Source organism: Talpa europaea (genome assembly GCF_964194135.1).
Source record: "Talpa europaea genome assembly, chromosome: 16".
NCBI lineage: Eukaryota > Metazoa > Chordata > Mammalia > Eulipotyphla > Talpidae > Talpa > Talpa europaea.
Window position 1 is genome coordinate 34643931 of NC_140084.1, and position 15381 is coordinate 34659311.

A 15381-nucleotide genomic window follows, 5' to 3' on the forward strand; every position below is an offset into this window, starting at 1 on the left:
TTTCAGGCATACTAGGTTTTTAAGAAATTTTTGTTGCCGTGACCTAAGATTCATCTGAATTCCTGCTGCAAAATTTTCATTTTTCAAAGGCATCCATTACTAGAAAATATTGCCCCCATGTTCTGGCCTCAGGGCTCTTCTGTGTAAAATAGGAATAATTTTCTAGAACCAGAAGAATTGTGCAAATCCAAGAAAAAGAAACCCTACACAAACGTAAGGTCTTAATATATATGAGATTACTAGAATTGTTTTTGTTTCTGTAGATCGAGCAGGCAGATCTGAGTTGAATTGTCAGTCTACCACAGTTAATTCCATCAAATGTGAACCTTAAAGAGGTTATTATATACCTTATCGCACCTCACTATTCTTATGTTTCCTTTCTTTAATTCTTTTGTGTAGAAGAACTAGGGTGTAGGCCAGAGGTGTGGGGGTTGGGGGGGGGGTGGAGAGGATTCCCCAGAGACAGAGTGGGAAACAGGCAGAGCTACTGAAATACATTACTGAGGGAGCGTCGGGCAGACAGGAGAGGTCTGCTGCGCCATGTAAGTTAGCTCCCTGGCCAGGGATCGAACTTAGACCATAGCGGTGATAGGACTGAGGCTTAACCTCCTGGCCTCCAGAGAGGCCCCTCTCATGTTTCTTACAAAATATGCAAACTGACTGACTTTCAGAAAAAAAATATATATATAATGACTCACATACTCTTGAGAATGCAGACGGTGATCCATAAAAGGTAAATAAAAATAGTGACAGCAGATAATTGTACTAGTAAATTGAAAAGATTACATATATCTTTGTATTTTTCTCTTGATCTTTTCATCATTCTAAGTGCATGCCAGTTTATACAGGTCAGGATTTAAAAAAAAAAAAAAACTGTTCTAACTTATTTTGAGGGGATTTTATTTTATTTTAACTGATAAGCATACAATTGCATATCAATTTTTTTGTAGAAATTGATAAAGTGACAATAATCTAAAAAGGACCAACATGATATTCAAACAGTAGGTTGTTAAAAAAATAACATTGCAAATTGTCCCATCACTCACCAATGTCACTTTTCATTTTAGCTACACACAGACCTGGATCCTGGGAGCAAAAAAATCAAATATATCCTCTCAGGAGATGGAGCTGGGACAATCTTTCAAATAAATGATATAACAGGAGATATCCATGCTATAAAAAGACTTGACCGAGAGGAAAAGGCTGAGTATACCCTAACAGCTCAGGCTGTGGACTGGGAGACGAACAAACCTCTTGAGCCTCCTTCTGAATTTATTATAAAAGTTCAAGACATCAACGACAATGCACCAGAGTTTCTTAATGGACCCTATCATGCTACTGTGCCAGAGATGTCCATTCTGGGTATGTATGTTTCCAATCTCACAGAATTTTTAAAAATCATCCTTAAAATAGCTCCTGGCATCAGGGATAATATGTTGTTGGGGAAAAAAAAGACATTTATTACCTTCTTATCTCTCATTTGCATTTCCAAATCCCCTTTTTTGGCCTAAGTTCCACAGCTCAATAGCTCTAGTCCCTCAGTAATAGGAACTGACGAAGCAGTTTTATTAAAATATCTCTCCTTACATGACAGCACTTCAATAGACTGAATTTGTATTCCTCTCCTAGACTTGTAGTTCGAGTATTGTTACTGAGGCGGATTTATCAAGATTTGTTCCAACATGCCAGACTAATCCTATTGATATTTGCTTAATGTTTAATTATTTGTTTGTGTATATTCTCATGCAGATGCAGCTCAAAGAGAAATAGAAAATTGTTTAGGTCTGTAGTCAGCCAGATATTGGATTGAGATGGTGGGTCTGGTGTAGATGGATTAGGAAATTATAGTTACCAAAAGCGATTTCTATGTTGTAGCTGTCAACTTTTTTCTTTTTATTTTTTAAGATTTATTTATTTATTAATTTATTTATACAAGCACTGGGTACAGTCAGAAGCGCAGGAGGGTGAGAGAATTCACCAGAGCCAGAGCAGGGAGCAAAGCAGGCAGAAGGACCGAAGTACACTGCTGAGGGGAGCAGTGGGCAGCAGGAGAGGTCTGCACGCCATGTGGGACCCTCCTCCGGTGGCCGGGGAGCAGCCGGGGATCGAACCGGTGCTGCAGAGGCTGCAGGCAGCTTCGCAACCCACCGCTTAACCGCTGTGCCACCAGGGAGGTCCCTCAACTTTTTTTCTTAGGACTTTTTTCAAAGGTCACTTTTTCTGAGCCTTGGGAGTAGCCATTACACCTTTACACACCAATCTATATTTCTTTTTTTTTAAGATTTACTTATTTATGCATGCAAGAGCTTGGGTGTAGGACAGAGGTACAGGCCGTGAGAGAGGATTCACTGGAGACAGATTAAGGAGAAGAACAGACGGATCTACTGAAATACACTGCTGAGGGGTGCAGCGGGAGAGACAGGAGAGGTCTGCTATGCCATGTGGGTAGCTCCCTGGCCGGGGATCAAATTTGTACTGCAGTGGCTGTGGATATCCTCTTAGTGCTGAGACTTAACCCCTTGTGCCATCAGGGAGGCCCCACACCAGTCTGTATTTCAAAACATGATTTTCTCCATTTCTCCCCTACTCTTTTGGGACTTTGCTTATCTATTCCCAAACCCTGACCTTGACAGAGGAAACCCGTGGCCCTAGATTTTATGTGTAAGAGGGCAGATTTTAGATTTCTACCTTGTGTGACAGAAGTAGTAAGCAGAATCCAACATTTAGAGTATAAGATCATGAAAATCACTCTTATATATGTAATATACATGCTGGTTTGTTTCAAATTGCATTTGAGACAACCTACAAGGATACATGTAAATTAGAAGCAGGTGGGCATGATGAGATAAATAAAAAAAAAATAAAGAAAACACAAGTAGAGATATAAACTGAAGGCCAGAATTAGGTAGAGAGCCTGACTTCATTTGATTTCCTCTTTCTTACCTACAGAATAGCTTTGGTAGATAGACCAATTGCAGCAGCAAATCAGGATTGATTTTAGGTCTCACCCAGGTATTCCTCTTGCCAAAATTCCATTAACTATTTCTTGTGCAAGGAATTCTACTTTTATATATTTTTCTTTTATCAAAAAATCAAATCATTCCTCTATGGCTTGTTGAAATGGTACTTTTTCTGGGGAAACATTTGTGGTATTCTAGCAGAAAGCTATCTCTCTGTCATCTCCAGCACCACAGAAAGAAACCCACAATGAACAAGTAAAAGTTTCTCTATACATCTTTTAGACTCTGCCATACAAACAGAAACTGAGAAACCCTATATAATCTTTTCTTTCTTCCTTGCTTTTTTCCTTCTTGTTTGAGCAACTCATTTAAAGCAGAGAACTTGACTAATTTGACTTTTATTCAGAAAAGAATAAGACGGTTTTAAAGGATTCTTAGTACCTATAATATATACAAAAGACTTTATCTTAATTGCTAATAAATAATGAAGAGGGAAGCAGATATTTTTGGCCTGTTATTATGATTTTACAGTGTAATGGCCAAGTCTATATCTATTTATTGTAAATGTGTCAGAGGCTTCCATTTCTGTATATATGAGTCATGTAACTGATAAATATGTTGAGAAGAACTCCCTCCAAAACTTCTGCAAGGTCAATTTCAACTAAGGAAAGGATTTTACAGCTATTATTAATGGCATAATGCAATGTGTGTATGCACCTGTGTGTGTGCGTGTGTGTGTTTGTGTGTCTATTTTTCTCTAAAAGATTTATCTGGTTAAGTAGGTAGAGACTAAAATAAGTAATTGACACTAACATATGAACAGCTGTATGTATATATATTTATATATATAAAACAGCTATATGTATATTAATATTTTATTTTTTTAAAACAGCTATCTGTATATTTTTAAAAAATGATTAGCCTGTGATGTTTCCTCTAAAACCACATGGAATTTGCTGTAGTTGAAAATGTGGATTTTAAAGTTAGATCTATGCAGTTTTGAATCCTGGTTCTATCCCTTATTATCTGGTTGACTTTGAAGTGCGAGGATGTGAAATTGTTGCTTATTCTCCTTACCTACAATGCAAAGATAATAATTTCCATCTTGCTTTCATTATGTGAGTATCACATGATGTAATAAAAGCACGGATCTGCCATAAAGTAGAGAAGTGTTCAATAATTGGTAATGGTTGTGGGTTTTAAAATTATTTTTATTAATCTATTTCCCACCTTACCTTTTGGACCTTTCCTGTGTATTGATTTTATACATTGGGTGGCTGGTTTCTGTTTGACTTCAGCCTCTCTGGTTAAAGGAAGCAGAGGCAGCTGCACTATTTTATTGTCAAGTGTGAATTATTCCCTTCATTTCTCATGAAGGTGAATATCAGGATGAAGGTCAGCTACTATCTCCTTTCTCTCCCCATTACACTGTTCTCTCTCAGCCCAGATCTTCCCTCCCTCCTTACTTCTTTCATTTTTCTTCTTTTGCTACTGCAGAAATGCCAGCACCTGCACCTGTACACCCTGAGGAATGCCAGCAAGGACAGGGGGATTTCATTGTGCAGAAAGTGAAAAATAGAATTCTAATTGAGAAATTTACCAATATTAAATTGAAATGAATGTGATGTTCAGGAACTGTCTGCCAGTTGACAAGCTGTCAAGGCAAAACGCACATATATATTTGCCCAAATGGCAGCCAAATTATTTTAGAAATATCTTATTTGGGAGCTGAAGGCACAGTTCTTTTATATGATACTCTGAATTTCAGAACTTGATGAGAATTCACTTTTATAGCAATACCACATAAAGAATGCCCTGTGAGCTTCTCTGATTTTAGCTGTGGATCTCAAACTAGCATTGTTGAACTTGGTTTTGTCAATGAAAATATATTTACATTTATTGAGTTCCAGACACTTAAAAATTTTTTATTGATGTAACTATGGTTTATAACATTATATGGATTTCAGGTGTATGGCATGCTAATATGACATCTATACATACTTACATTATGATTGGAACCTAATGACTACTTTTGATTCTGCATGGTGCAGTTCACCCCTGAAATAGATATTTTTAGTGCTGTTGTATATTTAGATGATGACTATTTAACCCTGGTTTATATCTACATCTGGGTTCAGGTAAAATAAACTTTTTATTTGACTTGGAAATAGAATCTCAGATTACTTGGCTGCAAATTTGTCTTATATTTGTGTAAATGGCATTAACATTTAAGCCTAACTTTTTCTATCTGTATAGTAGCCACCATAACCATTACATAAAAAGTATATTTGGAAAAATTGAATAATTACATTTAAATTATAGGACATAACATTAGAGTATTAGTTTCTTTACAGTCACTCACTTGTGAATTATATCTGTTCAAATGATTCAAAAAGTTGACTTTATTTTTGAATGTTTGACCAGTAAATTGCTCAACAAACCTTAATTTTAATGTTCGCAAATGTGTATACTGGAATAAACCCTATTTTATTTGAAGAACATATTAGCTACGGTGGGGCTACAGAGATGAGAAAAACAAGTGATGTTTGAGCTGGTAAGTGTTACCACATTGTTGAAAACACAGTTATATAAAACATGGTGCAGGTTTTCTTAATCTTTTGAGATTCAGAGTTCCTCTATTGATGATTAATATATATTGAAAAGTTACTACATTCCAAAAACTGAAATTCTTCCAATATCCACAACAGTCCTACAACATTAGCACGATCTTAGCTTTCCTACTCCTTATTATTTTTTATCTGAAAAAATGTAGGAAATAATAGCTAATCCAGAGCCAGATATTAAGTGGAGGAGTTGGATTTAAATTCAGACATCTGGCTCTGCCTCCCATGGGTTTAGCCAGTATGCTCTACTAAGCTTTGATAATATCTCCATAGATTTTGGTTTATATGAACTCTGTGATTCTGTTGCATATTTATAATAGCTGATGTTTTTCCAAGGTGGACTAGATCTTGAGGTCAACATATTTTGCAAAGTAAATGAAGAACTGTGCTGGAACTTGTACAAGGAGACTTTTAGGTGAAGTGTTACACAGCTTTCAAGATGGGCATGTAAGAACTTTAAACATGTAACAATAATGTATCACATACAAAATCAATTGACTCTGAAATGATATTTCCTTGAGATTGGATTTAAAATATGTTTATTTTGGACTTTCCTGGTGGGCTATGGGATAAGTCATAGCGCTATCACTACTACAACATGAGTTTGATCCCCAGCCAGGGAGCGACCCACATAGCGCAGCAGACCTCTCCTGTCTTGCCCGCTGCTCCCCTCAGCAGTATATTTCAGTAGATCTGCCTGTTCTGCTCCCCACTCTGTCTCTGGTGAATCATCTTACCCCCTGTACCTCTGCCCTACACCCTAGTTCTTCTAAGCAAAAATAAAAAAGAATGTGTTTTTGGCAGTGTTATCACAGATAATACCTTATTGATTTCTATCAGGTAATGCAGGCATTGATTTATTCCCTATTAGGGGCAGAATAGTTGATCATCCTATTAAAATCGTGTCTACCATATGACTCCATTGTAAAGTTATTCTGTTTTTCTTTCTTGGTACTCAAATAGTTTTTGGGCTGATACTCTGACCTTAAATATCTGAGTAAATATCTTGTTGCTCATCAAACTACTACCCCAAAATTATAACAGCTATAAAAGTTTCTTGACTGAATTGATTGCTACCATGTTAACTGCCAAATGTTAATTTTATCAAATCTGTCATTCCATCTACATTTATTGCTTGGCCTTAGCCTATTAAGGAATGCATTTCTCTTCTTCCTATTTATTTGCTTGTGTAGTATTGCCATCATTTCGGACCTTTAGAATTATTTTTTTTATTTAGTGTGCTATAATTCATCGTTATCACTTCGATGCCACAATATTTATTAATACTGTATCAGATTTGGCCATGACATGTGATTAAAGCTGATTCTGTGCCCTATTGACATGGCCCCATCATTCTCTGGGTATATTCTTCTGTCTTGCCAGACAAGGCATTCTAAGCTAATATTGTACTTTCCTTTTTATACAGAGATATGGTTAAAGAAGAATGCTATTTAGTACCAAATTTTGGCTCTAATCATTGCTATCTTAATGTTACTATTCCCAAATCCTCTCAGTGATCAGGAGGGAACTGAACAAAGTAGAGGAGCATGTGTATGTACACACCCTTACACACTCACAGAAACACACACACACACACAGTCATTTATTTAACTCCTAGGTTAAATGGTGTCCCTTCCAAAATTTGTCCAGTCAGAACTTTAGAATGCAACCATATTTGGAAATAAGGTCTTTACATAAGGAATCAGCTAAATTGAGGTCTTCAGTTACACAGAGGCAGAGATTGGAATTATGCTGTCACAGCCAAGGAACAGCAAGAGCTGCTACTTACTAGCAGGGGCAAGAAAACATGTTTCAGAAGAAGAACTTTCCCAGCAACACCTTGATTTTGGATTCCGGAACTATGAGGGAATAATTTAGTTTTAGCTATCCAATTTGCGATCATTTGTTACAGCAACCATAGGAAGCTAATACATATTCTATCTTTTAAAAACTACCATAAGTACCCCCAATTCTAAAGCAGCACCACAGAGTTCATTCTAATTTTCTTTCTTTCTCTAACAGTGAGAAACCTGAATTTCTTTATCCTCAATATATGTGTTATTTGGATCACCTTTCACTCTCTATGAGAAGTGATTTCCATTTTCTTCCTCTGCTGTCCCTGATTCCCCTACAAAAAATGTTTATCTCTCCTCTACTCTCTTTCCACCTTCTTAGCCTTGCATCGTTTCTACCTGGCCCACCTACAGCTAATGGCTTTTAGAAGGAACTTTTCATGTGACAGGCAGACATTCAGGAAAGAGGCAGGAAACTATTTGTAGCAACATTTTCCACTCTACATTCAAAATAGATTTGATGAAAAAAGTGAAATTAATAAGCACTGAATTAAAAACAGTGAACTTTTTTCATACTTTAGTGTCTTTAAGGTATTAATATAATTTGATAAATTAATATTATACTCCCTTTTAGAGAGTATAATACTTATATAGCCTCAAACTATTTTTTTAGAAATATCTTGCAGCACTACATATTTTTACACTACAAAAGCTTTATAAACACATGTCTAATAAGAAGAGATTTCTTAGTTCTAGCAGACCCACATGTTAATTAAGTATGCAGCTAAATAATGAAATCTGCAATTTCTAAAGAGTGAATTGAAAATTATGATGACTATAGATGAGCTTGTTATTTTTGTCACTGCCCAGTACACATTTTAGTCCCATTCCCACTGTAATAATTAACAAGATTTCATTTTCATTTTTTTATATTAAAGAAACAATTTATGTCACATAAGTGTAAAAGACCAAAGAATAGTCATACTGACAATCTGTCTTAAACCTAACATGTCTCTTTGTTATAATTTAGAGGTTGTGCCTTCCTTTCTCTCTCTTAGCTAGATTTTAAAAGGATTCAGCAGCGTTTCTCTATTTTCAAGGAGAGATGTGAAGTGAGAGAGAGGAAAACATTTCATGATGGATTTGATTATGTTTTTTGTCTTGTTTGATTCAGAGTGACGAACAAAATTGAAATTCTTTAGGAAAACATGGGCGGGAATCATGAGGATTGAAATAAACACTCTCAAAAGCAATCCAGCTGCTGTACCTGATATGAATGCCTGTAACAGCTGTGGTTCCACAGCTCTGAGATGGGCTGAGGATTGTGTAGTACTCTGTATAAAGAAACTAACCCTCCATCAGGAATATGCAGATAGTTGTGTGGGGTTTTTTTGCGTCTTTGGAAAAAAGTGAAGTATTGGGTTGACATATATAGTCTCCTTAAATGGTCCATGACTTTAGAAATAATTGAACTATTCAAATTGGAAAGTTATTGGCAGTTAACTATATGAGATATATCTTAAATGCATTGGTCTTCTAAGAGGCATTATATTATTTTTACTTTGTGGCTAAGAACAAGCTTAGTGTTCATAATGGGAATATAAACAAGAGTTATTGAATGCTTCTTATGAAACTGGAATTCCTTTTTCAAATTCTCCTTTAAATGCTTATTCTTGTATATATCCTAAATTTTATTTTCTTCATTAATTGATAACAGAATAATATAGATGACTAATGTATTGTCCCTGATGGCATTCTGACTTTTTCTTTTAGGACATTACATCAGTTAACTCATTTATCTGATCTTTTTAATTTTTAGGTTCTTTGGATCAAATCTCAATTCATGAAATCGATATAGGATAGCTTGGGGGAGTGTATTATTTCTTACAGAGAAATCCAGTTTTCAATTATTTTGAAGAAAAGTCTAGAATACAGAACTACTGGCCTCCCCAGTGGTACAGTGGGTTGGCTCAGTGGGTTAAGCACAGTGCTGTGAAGCTGTCCGCAGACTCTGCAGCACTGGTTCGATTCCAGGCTAGCCAGGGAGATGCCCACATGGTGTGGCAGACCTCTCCTGTCTTGCCAGCTGTTCCCGTCTGCCTGTTCTGCTCTCTGCTCTGTCTCTGGTGAATTCTCTCACTCTCCCGTGCCTCTGGCCTGTACCCCCATTCTTGTATAAATCTTAAAAAAAAAAAAACTTACAGGGTCTCCCCGGTGGCGCAGCGGTTGAGCGCTGGGTTGCGAGGCTGCCCGTAGCCTCTGCAGCGCCGATTGGATCCCCAGCTGCTCCCCGACCTCCGGAGGAGGGTCCCACATGGCGCGCAGACCTCTCCTGCCGCCCGCTGCTCCCCTCAGCAGTGTACTTAGGTCCTTCTGCCTGCTCTGCTCCCCGCTCTGGCTCTGGTGAATTCTCTCACCCTCCCACGCTTTTGACTGTACCCAGTGCTTGTATAAATAAATAAATAAATAAATAAATAAATAAATAAATAAATAAATAAATAAATAAATCTTAAAAAAAAAACTTACAAAATATGTTTTAAAATATATATAAAAAATATATAGAACTACTATTATAGGGCTTGCTTCACAGCCTCATACTCTTCCCTGTTTTGGAGTTCCATTACCGACATTAGCCACCTATTTTCAATAGTCTGTTCTTGGGGAACTGGCCTGTGGATTCAGTAATTTCAAGTGACAAGCTCACAATTTTAGAATTTCTAGAAGATGAATTCTCAGTCACTAGACAATAAAAGATTCATCAGTAATGTCAATCACAAGAAAATTTGATGAAATTCCTCAGTTGATTTTGCAAATTTTAATGCAGGTATTACTTTTGCTATATACTATGTAATATTACATAAAATATATTTCAACAGATTATATGCATGCCTAAAATTTGTACTGAAAACAAATTTAATACTCTCTACCACTAACTCCAACCCCAGAGGTCAACAGGGTCATCCCTGTGGGATGCAATTTGTTGCCTGGGTTTAATATAGAAACTTATTTCGCTCATTCATGGGTATCTCATAATATAAATTAGTATTTTAGATGATTAAAATCAAAGCATTGGCTCAGTGTTAACACCTAAGTGAGGAGAAAGCGTTACTACTATACCTCAGCCTATGCCTTTAAGCCAACTTAGTTCATGTATGTACCAATTAAACAATGGTTTCCAGGCCTATAAATAGCAGCAACTTAGGCTGAAGTTCTGTTTCTCACCATTTTTTCCCCCATTGTATCACTGTGTTTCATCATTGAAATTAAATACTTTAATTGAGTAACAAGTTACTGATCAAATGAAACCAATCTGATTATTGAGGTGTTTTTTCTAAGTTCTGCTTTCTACTCTCTGACTTTTTGAACCTTCCTATTTTTCGATATATTGGTTAACATCTCTGAAAATTACAGCCCTCTTCCTTTTTCTTAGAGCAATGTCCTATAGCCATCATTTAGGTCTACCCTGAGTCCTTCTAAGGAAAGTAAGACATCTATTGCCTTCTATTCGAGATAGCATCTGGTACTTGAAATACTGAAAAGTAGTCTCATTTCAGTAAATCTGCACTTACCATAAGGAAAATCAAAACACTCAAGAAAAACTGTATTTTATGTGGAAGATTGAGAAAGCAATATTGGCTTTTACTCATTCAACCCCATGATCCTACTGTTTTACTTGTCTCTCAGCCCTCATATGAGAATTAATATTTTAGTATTCAACATATTTATTGATTCTAGAAGCAGAAGGACCAATCTTCCTTAAGTTATTTGAGCCATGTTTGTATCTAGAACTAAGTGAATTAGCATCAACACTCTCAGTGTATGAACTTTTCTCTTACGAGTTAGTCTAGGAAATCATGTATTAAAAGGGACTAGAAAGTAAAAGCTGATAGAATTTGGCCTTTGCCCACATTCGATTCTCAGAGAAGTGAATCAGCTGCATGTCAGGGCAGCTCTGAAATTTGCACTTGTGAGCTTCTGAAGTCTTGACCGAAAATGAATGTAGGACACGTTTGTCAATAGAGTTTGAGTATGTGGCTTGCACTTCTCAGAACTTTGCCTCTCAGACCTAGAAGTTCTTTCTGGAATCTGTGCCATATATTAATATTATTCCTTTATCTTTGATTTCTGTGAACCATGGGCTTAATCATTCTACTTCCTGGATTCACTGGACTTTAGAAGCTGCCATTTTATTTTTAGACCTTAATGCTTACTTTCTTAAGTTGACTAGCTATCAGTTTTATGAGGTACATGCCAATTGTTTTTTGTATTCCACTTACCAATAAGTTTACATGGAGAAAAACATGATGCAATTTATATGTCAAGATAATGGCATGCATAGATAATCACATAAATGGAAAAAGAGATGTGTGTGTGATAATTACATATCTTAAAAAAAGACAAAAGCACTAGTTCATTATGAGAATATCTTGAGATCTTATGGATTATCTCAGCTATATCTCCCACTCTGAGAGAACAAGATTTCATCCCTCTGTCTATTCTCAAAGTGTTTAAAGTTACTATAATCATATTTGTGCCACTGTTGAAGTGATTTGAGTTCTCTTTTTATTGTCATGGAGCATGAAACCAAGGGGTCTTTGTAACATGTCAGACTTTGAATCTCATCGTAATCTACCATTTATAAATCTTTGTAGGGCATACCAAAACGCTTTGTAGGGTTTCAGTTCAAAATATAGAATGGAGCTGAAATGTCCCAGCTAGAATTCCCCAAATAAAAGCCTTTGAGATAAATATTGAGCTGTCTATACAGCTGTCTATACATATTCTTTCTGAAATCCAAAGTCATGTTGCTAGATTGAGTCTATAATATGTTGTTTGATTTTATAGAGATTACTCTTTCCTATTTACTTTATGCCAAGCATTTCCATATATATTCATTTAATCTTAGCAACCACCTCAAGATAATTGTGATATTCATACTGAACACAAGAGAAAACTGAAACACATAATGATAAAATAATTGACTCAAGGTCTTATTACTGGTAAAAATAAGCACTCTTTATTAAATAAGCAGAACCACTAATACTACAGAACAAGGGAATTATTGCAGGGATCAGACCATATAAAATTATGGAACTGATAGAGAAATTTATGCAACACTGGTGCCTTTGCCTGGAATGATGAGAAAGAAAGCCAGAGTAGAATGGGAGAGACAAGAAATACTCTGGGGTGTAATAGGAGGGGCTGCCTCATAGCACAAGGGGTTAAGTCTCAGCACTATGCAGCTATCACAGCCATTGCAGCAGGAGTTCGATCCCCTGCCAGGGAGCTGACCCAAATGTGGTGCAGCAGACCTCTCCTGTCTTGCCTGCTGCTCCCCTCAGCATGTATTTCAGTCAGTCTGCCTGTTCTGATCCCCAGTCTGTCTCTGGTGAACTCTCTCTCCCCCACACACCTCTGGCTTGTACCCCAGTACTTTGTATGCATAAATAAATAAATCTTAAAAAAAAAAGGGAATGGGACTCTGGAAAAATAATCCCAGTTTAGCTAAACTGATAAGAAAACAAAGCCATCACAGATACTGTTTATTTATTTTCATAGGCTAGATATTTATAAAGCTGTGTAGATTTTTAGAAGGATGTGTTAGATTCGTCAAGAATTTTCATTGTATATATCATATATAAGAATGGTAAATCATTTGGCCTAGTGTTTTGTTTTTTTTTTTTTTAATGTAAAAGATGTATGTCACTATAATGGCTCTGTGTTATGGGCAGAATTCTGTTCCTAAAAATTCATATATTGGAGCTCCAACTCCCAGTAATTCAAAATGAGACTGTGTTTGGAGGTTGAGCCTTTACTGAGGTAATTGAGGTTGAATGAGGACATAAGAGCAGGTCCTAATCCAGTCTAACTGGTGATCTTACAAGAGAAGGGAATTTGAACACACACAGAGACAGCATGACACCCAAAACAGAGAGATGACTCTGTAAAGAGAGAGCAAGAGCAAGGCCTCCTGACAGATGACAAGACACACCTCCCGAAAAACCAACTCTTCTTGGACCTTGATCTTGTATTTCCAGCATCTAGACTGTGAGGGAGTCCATTTTTATTGCATAAATGACCAAAACTGTGGTATTCCATTGTGGCCACCTTAGCAAATCAATGCAGCGGATGTGGCCAAATTTTAATTTGAAAGTACTTGCATCCAAATCTGAAAGCAGAGACTTAGTAAATCTTGTACAAATATTCTCTCTTATCTACCATGTCCCTCTATCAGCCTGGACTTAGTCATGTTTCCAGACATATATATATATATATAGAGAGAGAGAGCAAACATCATCTGCAATTATTTTTATAGGAAATTTTATGCTCAAGATAAACTTTTTATTTTAATGAAAGTTTTATATTTTGGAAAAGTTGTGGGATTGTACAGAGTTCCCCTATACTTCGTGGACACATCCCACCATTATTAACTTATAACATTAGTATGGTACCTTTGTCAAATGAACCATAATTGACACAACATTTTCACAGTTGTGATGAGCACTGTGTGGAATTTATCTGATGCTTATCTCATCATTAGATCTATGTAATGTGTTGGAGAAGACCCTAGAGGTCAAAGTACCATTTTCATCATATGTCAAGGATGCATGTTAGCAACAGGACTTAACCCTGTTTATGTTACTCTTGGTTTCCAGGCTGAGATAGATTTTGCTAATAAAGTTACATTTTCTCCACTTTTTATACTGTACCCTTTGGAAGGAAGTCACTGTATGTAGCACCTACATAAAGAGTGGGAGTAGGGCCTCCCCTGGTGATGCAGTGGTTGAGCACTGGGCTTCGAAGCTGCCCGCAGCCTCTGCAGCGCCGGCTTGATCCCTGGCCACCGGCGAGGGTCCCACATGACAGACCTCTCCTGCTGCACCCACTGCTCCCCTCAGCAGTGTATTTCTTCATCAGTCTGTCTGTTCTGTTCCCCGCTCTCAGTCTGGTGAATTCTCTCACCCTCCTACACTTCTGACTGTACTCAGTGCTTGTATAAATAAATAAAGAATTCTTTAAAAAAAAAAAAGTGGGAGTAATTCTTCCCCCTATATATTTACTTACATTAGTCACATGGATTGCCCTTGCTTAAGAGATTTGTTCTTCTGCCTGCTCCCTCCCTCATTTAATCTCTATAGACTCAGCTGAATTATTTTATATTTTGGGTTATCATACAGTACAAAATCTATTTTCTTGTTGATTTTTATTTTCCGATTTGGCCACTGGGATCTCTTTCAGTAGGATCCTGTGTGTTCCTTTGACATACCCCCGTCTTTATAAAATTTGTTTCTTAGGACCTTTGTTGTACTTCATAGTGATGTGTGTTTGTTGTGTGTATTTATTGCCCTGATTCTAAAAAATGAATCATTTCTCCAAGGATTCCTGGTTCCTAGATGTTAGAAAACAAGGTGTACTTGTTTGCTATTGGATTGTATTTGCTTCTAAATCCTATTAGCTGACAGAGGAAATTATGTATGCATGCTCTGTGTGTGTATGTGTGTATGTGTGTGTCTGTGTGCAAATATCTATAAGTACATTCTGATGTCTAACTCTCAGCTAGTACCTTATGGGTTACTCTAGCCTTGTCCCCTTGCTTGCCTGTAACCTCAGACTCTATATGTGAGAAACCAGCTTCAGCTTTTACTATCTATGAACCTAATTGTTTAATTAGGAGTCAACTTCATCAACTAGAGATTGATGCTATATGCACTTACTATATGCATGTGCTATATGCACCTTTTTCATCAATCTAACATACTCCATTTTCAAAGTCCCTTAGTTTATTTTCCTTTCCCCTTCATCTCTCAGTAAGTTTAAAGAATACATTTGTCAAATAATTGTGTTATTTTCTCACAGGTTTTATCCCATCCTGGGTAACCCCAACATCCTGATTTTTAAAATTTGCCTATATTGATATTCACTCCTTTAGCTATAAATTTCTGGATTTGACAAGTACATGGTATCATGTGTCTGTCATTACTGTATTATACAGAACAGTTTCAT

At 36.6% G+C, this 15381-nt stretch overlaps 1 protein-coding gene across 1 annotated transcript in view; it reads left to right on the plus strand.

Annotated features, from left to right (window-relative positions):
- CDH8 (cadherin 8) overlaps window positions 1-15381 on the plus strand; it is a gene marked incomplete at its 3' end in the record, with an annotated part of 355245 nt that overhangs the window by 118128 nt on the left and 221736 nt on the right. The window contains exon 2 of the mRNA XM_084256775.1: window positions 1068-1362. Within this exon, the coding sequence (XP_084112901.1) occupies window positions 1068-1362 (295 nt within the window). The remainder of the gene's footprint in view (window positions 1-1067; window positions 1363-15381) is intronic.